This window comes from Galeopterus variegatus, unplaced genomic scaffold (genome assembly GCF_000696425.1).
Source record: "Galeopterus variegatus unplaced genomic scaffold, G_variegatus-3.0.2 Scaffold1172, whole genome shotgun sequence".
In the NCBI taxonomy this organism is placed as follows: Eukaryota; Metazoa; Chordata; class Mammalia; order Dermoptera; family Cynocephalidae; genus Galeopterus; species Galeopterus variegatus.
In genome coordinates this window covers 48,798-61,136 of record NW_007727283.1, presented here as the reverse complement: position 1 = coordinate 61,136, position 12,339 = coordinate 48,798, and the positions used below count along the sequence as shown (strand labels likewise).

General features: G+C 35.6%; 2 protein-coding genes across 3 annotated transcripts in view; one reads left to right on the top strand and one right to left on the bottom strand.

Annotated features, from left to right (window-relative positions):
• Positions 1-7,524, top strand: part of PIGF (phosphatidylinositol glycan anchor biosynthesis, class F) — a 33,132-nt gene extending 25,608 nt beyond the window's left edge. For both annotated transcript variants that reach the window (XM_008575353.1, XM_008575354.1), the window contains exon 6: positions 7,208-7,524. In XM_008575353.1, coding sequence (XP_008573575.1) covers positions 7,208-7,321 — 114 coding nt within the window. In that variant the 3' untranslated portion in view covers positions 7,322-7,524. The remainder of the gene's footprint in view (positions 1-7,207) is intronic.
• The window catches only part of RHOQ (ras homolog family member Q), a 38,118-nt gene continuing 30,137 nt past the window's right edge, over positions 4,359-12,339 (bottom strand). The window contains exons 3-6 of the mRNA XM_008575355.1: positions 11,663-11,827; positions 11,237-11,332; positions 6,330-7,881; positions 4,359-6,209 (exon numbers count right to left, since the gene is read on the bottom strand). Coding sequence (XP_008573577.1) covers positions 7,726-7,881; positions 11,237-11,332; positions 11,663-11,827 — 417 coding nt within the window. The 3' untranslated portion in view covers positions 4,359-6,209; positions 6,330-7,725. The remainder of the gene's footprint in view (positions 6,210-6,329; positions 7,882-11,236; positions 11,333-11,662; positions 11,828-12,339) is intronic.

The following is a 12,339-nucleotide window of genomic DNA, read 5'->3' as shown; positions in this document are numbered from 1 at the left end:
GATTTATCTGTACATGTATTCCTCCATCAGACAATAGCATTTGCTTTAGGAATATCTGGAAAAACATATTGCTCAGGACCAAATTCAGAGGAAAATATAAATGATCATTTAAAACCAGTAGAAGGTGAGAGGGCTTTGAAAGATGAATTTTATCAGTCATGCAAATGCAAATTCGTGATAAGCCCAATAAACAAAACAAATATTTTAAAAAGTAGCTTGTGAGAGATTTAGAACTAGCTGCCTGGGTTTTTATCTTCCTTTTTTCTAAAGAGAGAGCCAATAATCCTAATGGTTGTGAACTGTTCTAAATGTTTCTAGGTGTTCTGTTCTGTGGATACGTCAGTTTCTCCATGTTATCTGTGATGGCATATACCTCCCCCCAAATTATTACATTAAATTATTAATAATTAATTTTCATTATATTGAGACATGTTTTTAAGAACTGACACTAAAATTTATCTATAATTAAATAATTTAATATTAGTTTGCACCTTACCTGCTTGGTATTAGTAGGGGCTTAATAATTAATTTTGAATGAATGGTGTCATTCATATGAGACTTTTAAAATGACACAAATGTCTACAAGTGATTGGTTTAAATCCAATATCTACATTTATTTTGCTTCTTAAAATATATGAAAAATGACAGCTAGGAGCAGGGAATCACTCTTCTGTTTCTGAGGTGAGGCTACAAATGGTTAATGTACTGCCAGTATATGGTATAGCTCCTGAGAGTTTTCCCTTGTAAGCTTTATATTCCCCAGATGTTCCATGTGAAGAACAGCATGTATTAAAGATGATTGCATTACCCAGGGTAAGGGAATAGTTCCTACCGCACAGTGTAACATTACTCATGAACTACTGTATTTGTTCTAAACTACTGGTTCTATTTATTGCCTAGCAGTGTCAGTTACCTAAGAAATACTTATATTAGTGTTCATATAAGTTTAATTTTTCCAAGTTAAAATATGTAATATACAGAATAATACTGGTAAATGGTACTTTACAGCTTTTATGACAGATTTTAAAATATTACTTCATTTAATACAACAGCCCCACATTTTAAGTACAATAGGTACTACGGTCCCTGTTTGCAAACTGGGACTCTGAGGCTCAGATGCTAAGTAACCTGGCCAAGATCATCCCCAAAACTCAGATCATTATCACTCCACTGCCCCATGCTGCTTTCCAAGAAAAGCAAAGTTAAAGCTCCTAAATAGAATATGACATATTTTAGAAAGTAGCTTAGTATTTTAGTATATTTTAAAACTTTTTGTTGAACATTTTAAACTAATTTCAAAAAAATTATCATCATTACCTAATATCAAATAAATGATCGTCATGTAGGAAACCTGCAGCAGCTTATAAATTGCCATAGTCAGTCATGACATGCCAAAGTAGCTGTTATGTAGCCTATCAAAAACTTGTGGATATAATTTTAATAACATTACAAGTTTCAAAACCTATTTGTATTTAATATGTATGAAAGGATTTTATAAGTAATAACGTGCCTATTATAATCAAGTAAAATATACTTAAACTTTACTCTTAAATCATGTAATTATGAACAAGTGCCATCTACGTCATTGAAGCTGATCCTTAAAATTCTGAAACCCAAAAGGTTACCATATTTCTTTATCCAACAAGAAGTTAAAAAAAATACTTGTTAAGGTAGAGTGATGCAGAGTGCAGGCATTCTGTGAACACCTGAAACTATATCCAGATTTATATACATGAGGGTACTTCAAAAAGTTCATGGAAAAGTGGAATTAAAAGATACTATGAGGGCTGGCCCCGTGGCGCAGCGACGCTCCCGCCGCGGGTTCGGATCCTATATAGGAATGGTTGGTGCGCTCACTGGCTGAGCGCGGTGCAGGTGACACCAAGCCAAGGCTTGCGATCCCCTTACTGGTCACAAAAAAGAAAAAAAAAAAAAAAAAAAAAAGATACTATGAGGGCTGGCTGGTTAGCTCAGTTGGATAGAGTGCGTTGTTATAACACCCAGTCCAGGATTCGGATCCCCATACTGCCCAGCCACCAAAAAAAGAAAAGACAAGAAAAGAAAAAAAGCTAATATGAATCTTTCCATAACTTTTTTGAAGTACCCACGTGTGCGTGTGTGTGTGCGTGCACGTGTGTGCGGGCGATGTTTGCTAAGGAAACGTGAATTCTATTAGATGTAGTTTTAAAAGATATTTTTAAGGTGCTTGCAGAAAATTTGGGCAGATTCTTTTTTTAGTAGGCTGTGTATTTGGAGGATGACACTGTTCCAGATTGTAACGACAACTTATTTTATGTGCACTTATTGGAATATGAACTAAAAGATGATTATCAGTTACAGTTTACATGTACTGGTAACTTGCACTATGGCAGATACCGTTACAGGTATGTTTTTGCTTGTTGGCACTGGCCAGTATGGGGATCTGAACCTTTGACCTTGGTGCTTTTAGTTCCACTCTCTAACCAAGTGAACCAACCTGCCAGCCCTATGGTATGGTTATAAGTAGTGCCTAGTGCATTATTTCGTTAATTATAACAGCCCAAGAGGTGAGTTATATGATGTTCTTCATTTTGCAATTGAGGAAACCAAGGCACAGAAAGTTAGGTGTCTTGCCCAAAGTCACATATTTAGTAAATGGCAGAGCCAAGACTCAAATTCAGTCGGTCTAATACCAAAATCAGTATTCTTAATCACTATTTTGTACTACTTAGAACATGCTTTGAAAAATATCGGGGACTACATAGATAATAGTACATTTTTCCATTCCTAAATTGTAAGCAGACAACTCTAGAGTAATGTTTGATCAGAAGAGAGCAGTATATGGTCTTCAGGTGGAAATAACCTTGTATAATTTTGAAATGTCTTTCCACGAACAATAATATTGATTTGTATAGAAGAGAAAACATACAAAGTTTATATCTGTATTATGTATTAGGAGTTTGTTTTTTAGCTTATTAAGATGAAATTGTCTTATTTCTGAGAAAAAAATAACATTACTGGTACCAAGTACCCAAACCCTATGCTAACATAAGGCCTTTGTTATTGTTGATTATTTTGAGAACACTGGCTTTTTTGGTTTAAGTGATGAAAAATACATAATAAGGAGTCATGTGATTTAGAGAAAGGACAATTATAGTACTCTGAGCAGGATACTTTTTTCATATAATGTAACCACTCATTTTTTAAAACACGTTTTTCTTTTTAAAGGTGATCTTAATTTTATCAACTTGCGTAGTATTTTATTACACTATGCAACATGGTTTCTTCTAGTGATTTTTTAAAAAAACATTTAAATTTATTAAAAATGATAAAAAGGGATTATCATTTGGTGGCAAAAACTTGTGAATGACTTCCTTTACAAGAAAAGTCTTTGTTTTAGGTTTTCTATTTTCCTTAAACAAAACAAGATAATTATATATGGCCATCTCAGATTACCATAATTTAGAGAAATGTTTATAGTGATGCAGCTGAGTTGTCTGCTTAGATGATGCCATTAAAAAAAATTCCTGTTTGTGGCTTGAAGAATATTAAATAGAAACATTTCCATATGAGACAAGGAAATGGTTTTAAGTGGGAAACTTTAAGATCTAATTATTAAAATACATGATTAAGTTAGGATTGTTTGACAAGTCAGTATGAATTCTGTTGCCATAAGGTAGTTTTTTAAATTTTAAAGCAATTATAAGAAAGTTAGTAGGAAGTTGCTTGAGGAGTGGTTACTAATGGGTAACCTCTCACAACTCCCTTCAATTGCTCCTTTGTCCTTCCCTATCTTGGTCTACAAAAATCAGGAAAATTGCCCTTAGATAAAGAATTCTCTTTAAAATATGACTGTGTTACAGCTTATTTCAGGAAAGTCAAGCAGGTCCTCTGATAAGCACAAACCTGTTCCATCACTAGCAAACAGTCTTAAAAGCCAGTCCAGCATTTTAATTTGCTGATGGCATGGATTTCTTGAGATTTACATAACACTGAATAGCAAGTGTCCCAAGCCTTAACCCCTCATTAGACAAAAGTTTTTAACCAACATTTATTTCATATTTGGTATTCTGTTGGAGGTAACGTACAGCAGCTGTTTAAAGAATGTGTGTGAATGTGTATGGATGTGTTTGAGAACAAAGAGACATACTGAAATTACAAAGTGATTAAAATAGAATTTGGTAACCCAGATTGGAATCTGGCTGGGATTCATGAAGGATTATTATTCTCCCTCCACTTTGACAGTGAGCTTTTTAACAGAGTGCAGGTGCACACTTTGCCAATGGTGAGTAGACTTGCAAGCCTGAGGAAATAAGAGGGAAGAAAATTATCCCAAATGTTTTCATAGGATGTTAAATAAAAACTACTAAGATAAGAAGTTCAGTGCTTTACATAGATAGTAAACTATGCATATTATGTTATTTGTAACCCCATGTGTTAAGAAGGGACACCATTAAAGTAACAGTCACCTAAAAAGCAAAAACCAACAAACCAGTATTTAATTTGGTATTTAAAATTAATCATTAAAAATCAAATGGAAGCAGTGTCTAAAGTAACTAAGATAATTCATAACAAAAGCCATTTATTCAAGCTCTATTTATTGGAAATATGATCATTCAGCATGGGCTAACCTAATATGTACCTGTAGAGATAGAATAAAGGTATAAATATTTAGCAAAGTTTTAAATAAGATTTCGGGGAGCCCCTGAAATTTTTAAGAACTTTAGAACTAATTCTCTATATGCAAAAACTGGTTAACTACAAATTTCTTTTAAGTTTATTCATACATGGCCTTACTTGAAGCAGTGTGTTTGCATCCACCAGCAAAGTTAATGTCAATAAAGTATTTTGAAGTATTTTTATTTCTAGGGTATTTCACTAGTTTGAAATAGTCATTCCAGTCATTAGTCTTTATTTCTATTGAAACCTAAACCTTTAATGAAGACATGCTTCTGAAAATAAGGCAACTTTTCTACAACCTGCTTATGAATAGAAAACAAATCTTTGGTTTTTAGTAAAGTGGCAGGAAGGATTTTGCAAAAAGAAATAATAAAGAACCAAAACAATTAAAAAGCTCTTAATAAGCAATGGGAAACTCCAAACCCCATCAAGGTCAATAGAGTACCTAAGGCACCTCAGGTTCAGATGATACAATCATCTTTGCTTAGAGTTCTAATAATCTATATACATGATTTTTTACCATCTTGAGAATGTGAAGCTGAAAAGGTGAGTGTCCAACAATGATTATTGTGAATAAGAAAGAAGAGAATCATAAGAGTTGATAAATGGGAAAGACACTGGAGATCATCTGTTCTACCTCCCATATTTAATAAGATGAAGAAACAGAGGCCCAGTAAAGAAACAGGTGGTACCAGTTTGCGTTTCCAGATTCCTAATCAATTTCTCTTAGGGCAAGACAGATTGTAGATTTTAACTTCCATTGGCTAGTAAAGTGAGGGTGAAGTGTTTCAGAGATGTGAATTTGAAAAAAAAAGAAAAAGAAAATCCCCATCAAATCCCCAAAGGCCAGTTGGAAATGTATAATACTTTACTGTCTTAATTCCTTTAGACCATGTATTGGACAACTTAGCTAATATGTTAATTGATTTATACAATTCCTTTCAATTCTGTCTAGAAATAGCAGACCAAAATTAAATGAGAAAGTTACATAAGATTCCATTTGAGCATACATAAGGCCATAATACTTAATGTGAAAACCACCACTTCTTAGGAGAAAGATGACATCCAATAATGTCCAGTTCAGAGAGAAATCTCCTGACTAGTTATCCAGAAGACTCTCCACTCTTCAGTCGGGAAGATGATGCTTATATTTTAAAAAAATCTCTACAAAGCTCACATACAAGACAGTACATCCTATATTTGTGACTGATATGAGCATTTAAGGCTGTCATTTTCAAGTATAAAAGTTTAGTGTTCCATTACCCAATCTATGCAATAGACATAGCTATAAACTCAAGTCATGGAAATTAACAGAAGCCCACCAAAGACATAAAGAAATCATAACTTAGGCAACCACAAGTTTAAACGTAGGAAAGGCTGGAAAAAAAATGTATGGATTAGACTATGCATCTTTAAACTGCATTAGGTTGTTCACACAGAGTTTTACCTAACACTTGTCTGTTGCATGGCATTTGGAATAAGGCAGATCCACAGCAGACCAAACAAGAATGCTGAATTAGGTAATAGAACTAGTAATTAAGACGTTTCACCTCTAACCCAGTTCTATAGCCTGTTCCCCCAGAGAAAGATTAGATATGGTTCCAGTACCGCAAGTAAACTCCACAGATGAACATGAAAATTTGTTGCCAATTTTTTTTTTCATAAGTCACCTCTAACCCAGTTCTATAGCCTGTTCCCCCAGAGAAAGATTAGATATGGTTCCAGTACCACAAGTAAACTCCACAGATGAACATGAAAATTTGTTGCCAATTTTTTTTTTCATAAGCAGAGCCTTTGCCTAGGAACCAACACGATGCACTGCTCGTGGATGAAATAAATCAACATTATTTACTTCTGGCTTGATGTAATATTGTGAAATGTAATATGGCTGGAGAAAATGGGTATTAGGAAGCCAGTATTTCATTTAACTTACACTCTAGGTATGTACATAAGTTGTAGTTCTGTCACTTCTGCTGTGGTGCCAATATCTATATCTGAAAGGTGACATCAGTTTTATTACAGAAGCAGCTGCTCTGTTATAAATTCCATGTAACATGCTCGAATTCTAGGTTTTTCCTCTTTAACACAATTTAAAGAAAGTTTCTTGTGGTTTGGTCAGCATTTCATTTGATGTACACAGCCAATGTGGGAGTTGGTGTACACAGCCTCTCATTTCATTTGATGTACACAGCCAATGTGGGAATTTTTAAAAATTTACCAACCAGTTCAGAGAGCTAAATTGAGTTCATGATTATGGCAAAGTGTGACCCAAAATTTTAACTTGTCATTTTAGCATGTATGTCATGCAGTTTGGGGAGCATCAAACTAAATCTACATTGCCAGAAGCCTTGTTATAGTTTAATGCACATTAACTAAAATGTGTACATATTTTAGTGTTCATGATAAAAGCAGTTATGACCTTATTACACTTTTGGCATTAAGAAAGCATATTAAGCTTTAATATAGAAATATTTAGGTTACACTTAACTTGTGCTCAAGTAATAAAGAAACATTTGTTCTTTTTTGATCTCATACATCCTCTCCTCAGGTATGGCCCATCTCCTGTACACTTGGAGCGACCTTTGGCTACACAGCTGGCCTTGTTATTTCACCACTCTGGATATACTGGAATAGAAAGCAACTAACATACAAGAACAATTAATTGGGGCAAAGGGAGAAGATATTTCTTTGTGCAGATTCCATAAGGGCTGTGCAGAAATGTATATGGTCAAAGCCAAGCAGTTCCATTTACAGCACTTTTTTTTTTTTTTTATGTAGTTACAACATGATGTGATTGTAGCTTTTTAAACTATGAAACCCCTGAGAGATTGTACCTTCTAATTGAAATAAAGTATTTATAATAGATTGTGGCTTCAGATGCTGTTTGCTGCTTCTTAGACCTTTAAGAAACATTCTTAAATTCTATGAATTCTGAGGACAGGTTTGTTTTTTTCTTTCAAGTTTTAAACTGCTCCGTTATCTGTAAGAGGTCTGAGTATAGCTGTAGCACATTTCATATGCTTTCTGAGAGAAATGAACAGTTTCCTTGGCCACTGAAGATGTTTTTCACGTAATCAAACAACAGTTTATACATCTTGATCCTATTCTTTTTTTTACTGTATGTTTCTTTGGAGTTAAAATGGCTATGATAGCCTCATCAAAAACAGTCTTCAGTCCCTTCTGAGTTAAAGCTGAACATTCCACATAGCAGCATGCTCCTATCTGGGAGGGAGAAAAAAAATCACAAATATATAAAATATTTTTTACATAACTGGTATAACACAAACATCATTATAAGGAAAATTATAAAATACAGCTATGCAAAAAGAATAAATTCATTATCCATATTTATAATGCCCAGAAATAGCCAACTGTTAATATAGTAGTATATATCTTTCTATGAAACTATGAGACTTCTATGAAAAATTCTTTTACTCATCATATTTATTGGTTATCTACTATATGTCAAGCACTGTTAAGGTGCTGGGGATCAGTCAACAAACCGAACAAAAGAGCAAAGTCCCTACTTTGTGGCGACTACATTCATGGTGGTAAATGCTATGGAGAAAAGGCAGAGTGAGGGAGATGGGAGTGCTGAGGACAGTGGTGGCAGTGGTCTGGGAGGCTTCTCAGCAGGTGAAGTTTGAGCAGTGAGGGACACCAAGGGGAAGTGCTCCAGGCAGACGGCACAGATGCAAAGACCCTGATGCAGGAGCATGCTTGGGACATTCAAGGAACATTATCACATTGAGAAAGTGATATTTGACCAGAGACTTGAGAGAAATGAAAAATGAATAATGTCCACATAGGGAAGAACAGTCCAGGCAGAGGGAGCAGCAAAAGTACCAAGGCCTTCAGGTAGAACCTGGGGGAAATAGGAAGGCCAGTGTGCCTGGAATACAATGAGTGAGGCAGAGGGAGCAGGGGCCTGTGAGCCACAGCAAGGTCCTTGGCCTTTGCTCTGAGTGAGCTGGGACCCACTGGAGGATTCTGAGCAGAGCGGTGATCTGATGGAACTTACACTGAAAGACTCACTCTGGCTGCTGTGTTGCAAACAGATCACCATGGGGCAGAGACAGAAGCAGAGGAGCGAGTTAGTAGCTGTTTGGGTAATTGAAGCCAGAGATGGTGGCAGCCTGAACCAGGTGGTAGAGGAGGGGATGGGGAGAAGTGCCTGGATTCCGGATATGTGCTGAAGGTATGTGGAGCAATAGATTTTGCTGAAGGGCTGAATGTAAGGTATGAGAGAAAGAGCAAGGTCGAGTATGACTTCAAGGATTTTGACTTGAGTAACTGGGGGGATAAGCTTGGAGGGTGAAATTAGGAATTCTGTTTTGGGCATGTTAATTTTGAGATACTTAGCCACCCAGATGGACTTGTTGAATGAAAAGCTCGCTACCCAAATCTAGAGTTTAGGGAAGAGGTCCAGGCTGGAGATAGAAATTTGGGAATCTTCAGTCATAGACTGTTCAAGCCACATGACTGACAAGCTCACCAAGGCCTAGGGAGTGAGTGTGGCTACAGAAGAAAAGACACTCAAGAAACTGAGTGATTGTCCCTGGGGAGATCAACCTAGGGAGGTGAAGAGATGGAGGAAAGGCCAATGAGAGGGGAGAAAAACCAAGAGAAGCCAAGTGAAGGAAGTGTTTTGAGAAGGAACCATCTGTGCCAAATGCTGCTGACAGGCCCATAAATGGAATCACATTGTTTTGCAACTACTTTTTTCCCCTTAAAACTACATAATAAATATGAACATCCCAACAGATACTGTAGTACAAATTTTTAATAGATGCAGGGTTTTTTCCCATTATAAACAATGAGGCATCTTTGTAACTATCTCTTTAGGTATGTCCCTAATATTTTTCTTTTTTTATTGTAAACTGACTAATTATAATTGTATATATTTGTGGGGTACAAAGTGACACTATATGTTGACAATGTGGAATGATTAAGTCAAGCTAACGTCTCTATCACCTCAAATACTTATTTTTGTGATGAGAACATTTGAAATTTATTCTTAGCAATTTTTAAATATACAATACACCATTATTAACAATAGGCACCATCCTGTGGAATACATCTCAAAAAATGTATTCTTCCTGTCTAACAGAAATTTTTTACTCTTTGACCAATATCCTAATAATTTTCTTAGGATAAATTCCTCCATATGGAATTGTTTGACCAAAAGTGTGCATGACTTTAAGGCTTTTGCATATTGTCAAGATTGCTTTTATTCAATGACCAACAGTGCAATAGAGTCCCAATTTCCCTGCACCCTTGGAATGGCGAGTATTGTAATTAATTTATCATTTTTGGCCAATTTTATAGGAGGAAATTAAACTTACATTTGACTACTAATGATTTTGATTTCCTATCTTCAAAGGCAGTTTGCATTTTTTGGGTGAATTTTCCTTCTTTTTAAAAAAAATTTTTATAGCAGTTTTAGTTTTACAGAGAAACTGAACAGAGTTTCCATACCTTCCACCCACCTACATTCACAGTTTCTCCTACTATTGACATGTTAAATTAGTGTGGTACATGACATTTTTAGCCTATTTTTCTATTGGGATATATGTCTTTTTCTGATTAAGTCATATGCAAGGGGTTCCTGTGTACTAAGAATGTTAACCCATTTTCTGCTATACATGTGAAGTTTGTTATATGACTTTTAACTTTATTTCTGGAATTTGATGTGGTAATAAGTTTTTATGTAGTTAAATCATCGGTATTTTCACTTATGACTTTTACCTTTATAACATTTAGAAATTCTTTCAGTCTTCAAGATTACAAAATTGAATACACAGAATTTCTAAAGCGATTTGGTAGTGAAGCCATTTATCTTTTGCTTTAGGAAAAACTGTCCTCCAGAAAGTTTTCTTGCTTTCTTCTGCTTCCTGACAGTACATTTAAAAACAGCTTTATCAGATTGTCTCCATAAAAGTCCTATTAAAAAATTGGATCCAATAATGTTAGGGCCAAATAGAGAAAAAAGTGAGCCTAGTTTTTAGGTGAAGAAGAATATAACTTAAAAGGTATTATGAGCATCACTTTTACATATTTTTCTACCCTCTTTTCATAAAAAGATTGGAGGAAATTTCAACACATTTCTTTTCAAGCCTAGCCATAATTTAGTGTTTTTAACCACAAATTTAAACTGTCATCATCTGTCACTCCACTACCTAACTCAACCAGTCAGGCATAGTACAAATGTTTAAGTAATTAAGAAGGGCTGAAAGTATCAGCACCTGTTTCTGATGCCTCTATCTGTAACTTTTTAGGAAAATAGTGCTGGCAGTGAAGTGCAGGTGGAAGGGCCTAGGCCCTGGAGGTCTAGCTTTGGACTGAAACCCACCTCTGCTATTTATTACTTTTGGGACCTTGGGCAGATTACCTGACATCTCCAAGCCTCTGTTGTCTCTTCTGTATAATGGGGACACAAGTCAGACCTACCACATTGAGTCAGTGCTAGGATTCAATGAGATAACGCCTGGCACACAGTAAATGCACAATAAATGTTAGCTTCTATTACCTTGGCTACTTTTACATTTATATTTAAATTCTGTAAATGTTCCATTACCTCTTTTGCGAGTTTCTGTCCTTGTTCCACACAAATAGGTTTTTCTTTCATATCATTCAGTCTTGCTAAAGTTTTGGGGTCATCTCGGAGATCAATCTAATTAAAAAAGGTCAGTAATATCCCTTAATATTACAAATCTTTAAAGATAAATCAAAACATGTAATCCTATTTAATCCCCAAATACCAAAAAAAAAAAAAAAAAAAAGATTAAACAAAAGAAATGAATTTTTCAAAGCTACTAATATAATTGCTTTTTTTGGCACTATTTTTTCCAAAAATATGATAGAACTTAGTGACTTAACAGCTGAGATTAAACACTTAAATCATTTGCTAAACCTTAGGCCTTGGGACCATTTGTCTGAGAGCAAATCCCCAAGACAGGCTATAGACCTAATTCTTAAATAGGTAAAATCAAAGAAGATATACCTGAGTTCCTATTAATAAAAAGGGTACATTTGGTGCATATTCCTTAAGTTCTGGCACCCACTCCTCTTTCACATTTTGAAATGAGGCTGGATTTACCACAGAGAAGCATATGAGGAAGACATCGGTCATTGGATAAGATAAAGGCCTCAGACGATCATAGTCTTCCTAGGGAAAAAAGAAAGACCTCATTATTTCCATTTCTTTCTTTTTTTGTCCCTTTTGAGACCGGCCGCACCACGCTCAGCCAGTGAGCGCTGTGAGTGCGGTCATCCCTATATAGGATCCGAACCCGCGGCGGGAGCGCCACCGCGCTCCCAGCGCCGCACTCTCCCGAGTGCGCCACGGGCTCGGCCCTTCCATTTCCATTTCTATAGTTTATGAGTAATGTGTACATTAGATTACATGGTCAAAGAAGCAAATTCAGGAGTATCCCACAGATGAAATGTGTGGCACTCTACATAAAACAAGATAATTCCATGTGTTTTGTTATTCTTCCTTCTGAAGTTCTGAACACTGGTGGGGTAAAAAAAATATGACAATATTTCTCAAAACGACCACAATGAAAACTTTGAGAAAATACATTGTGATTGCTAAATCTGTCATTAGAAACATTTTTTTTTTCCTTTTTGTCTTTTTTCGTGTCTGGCAATGGATCGCAACCCTCAGTGTTGCGCCCG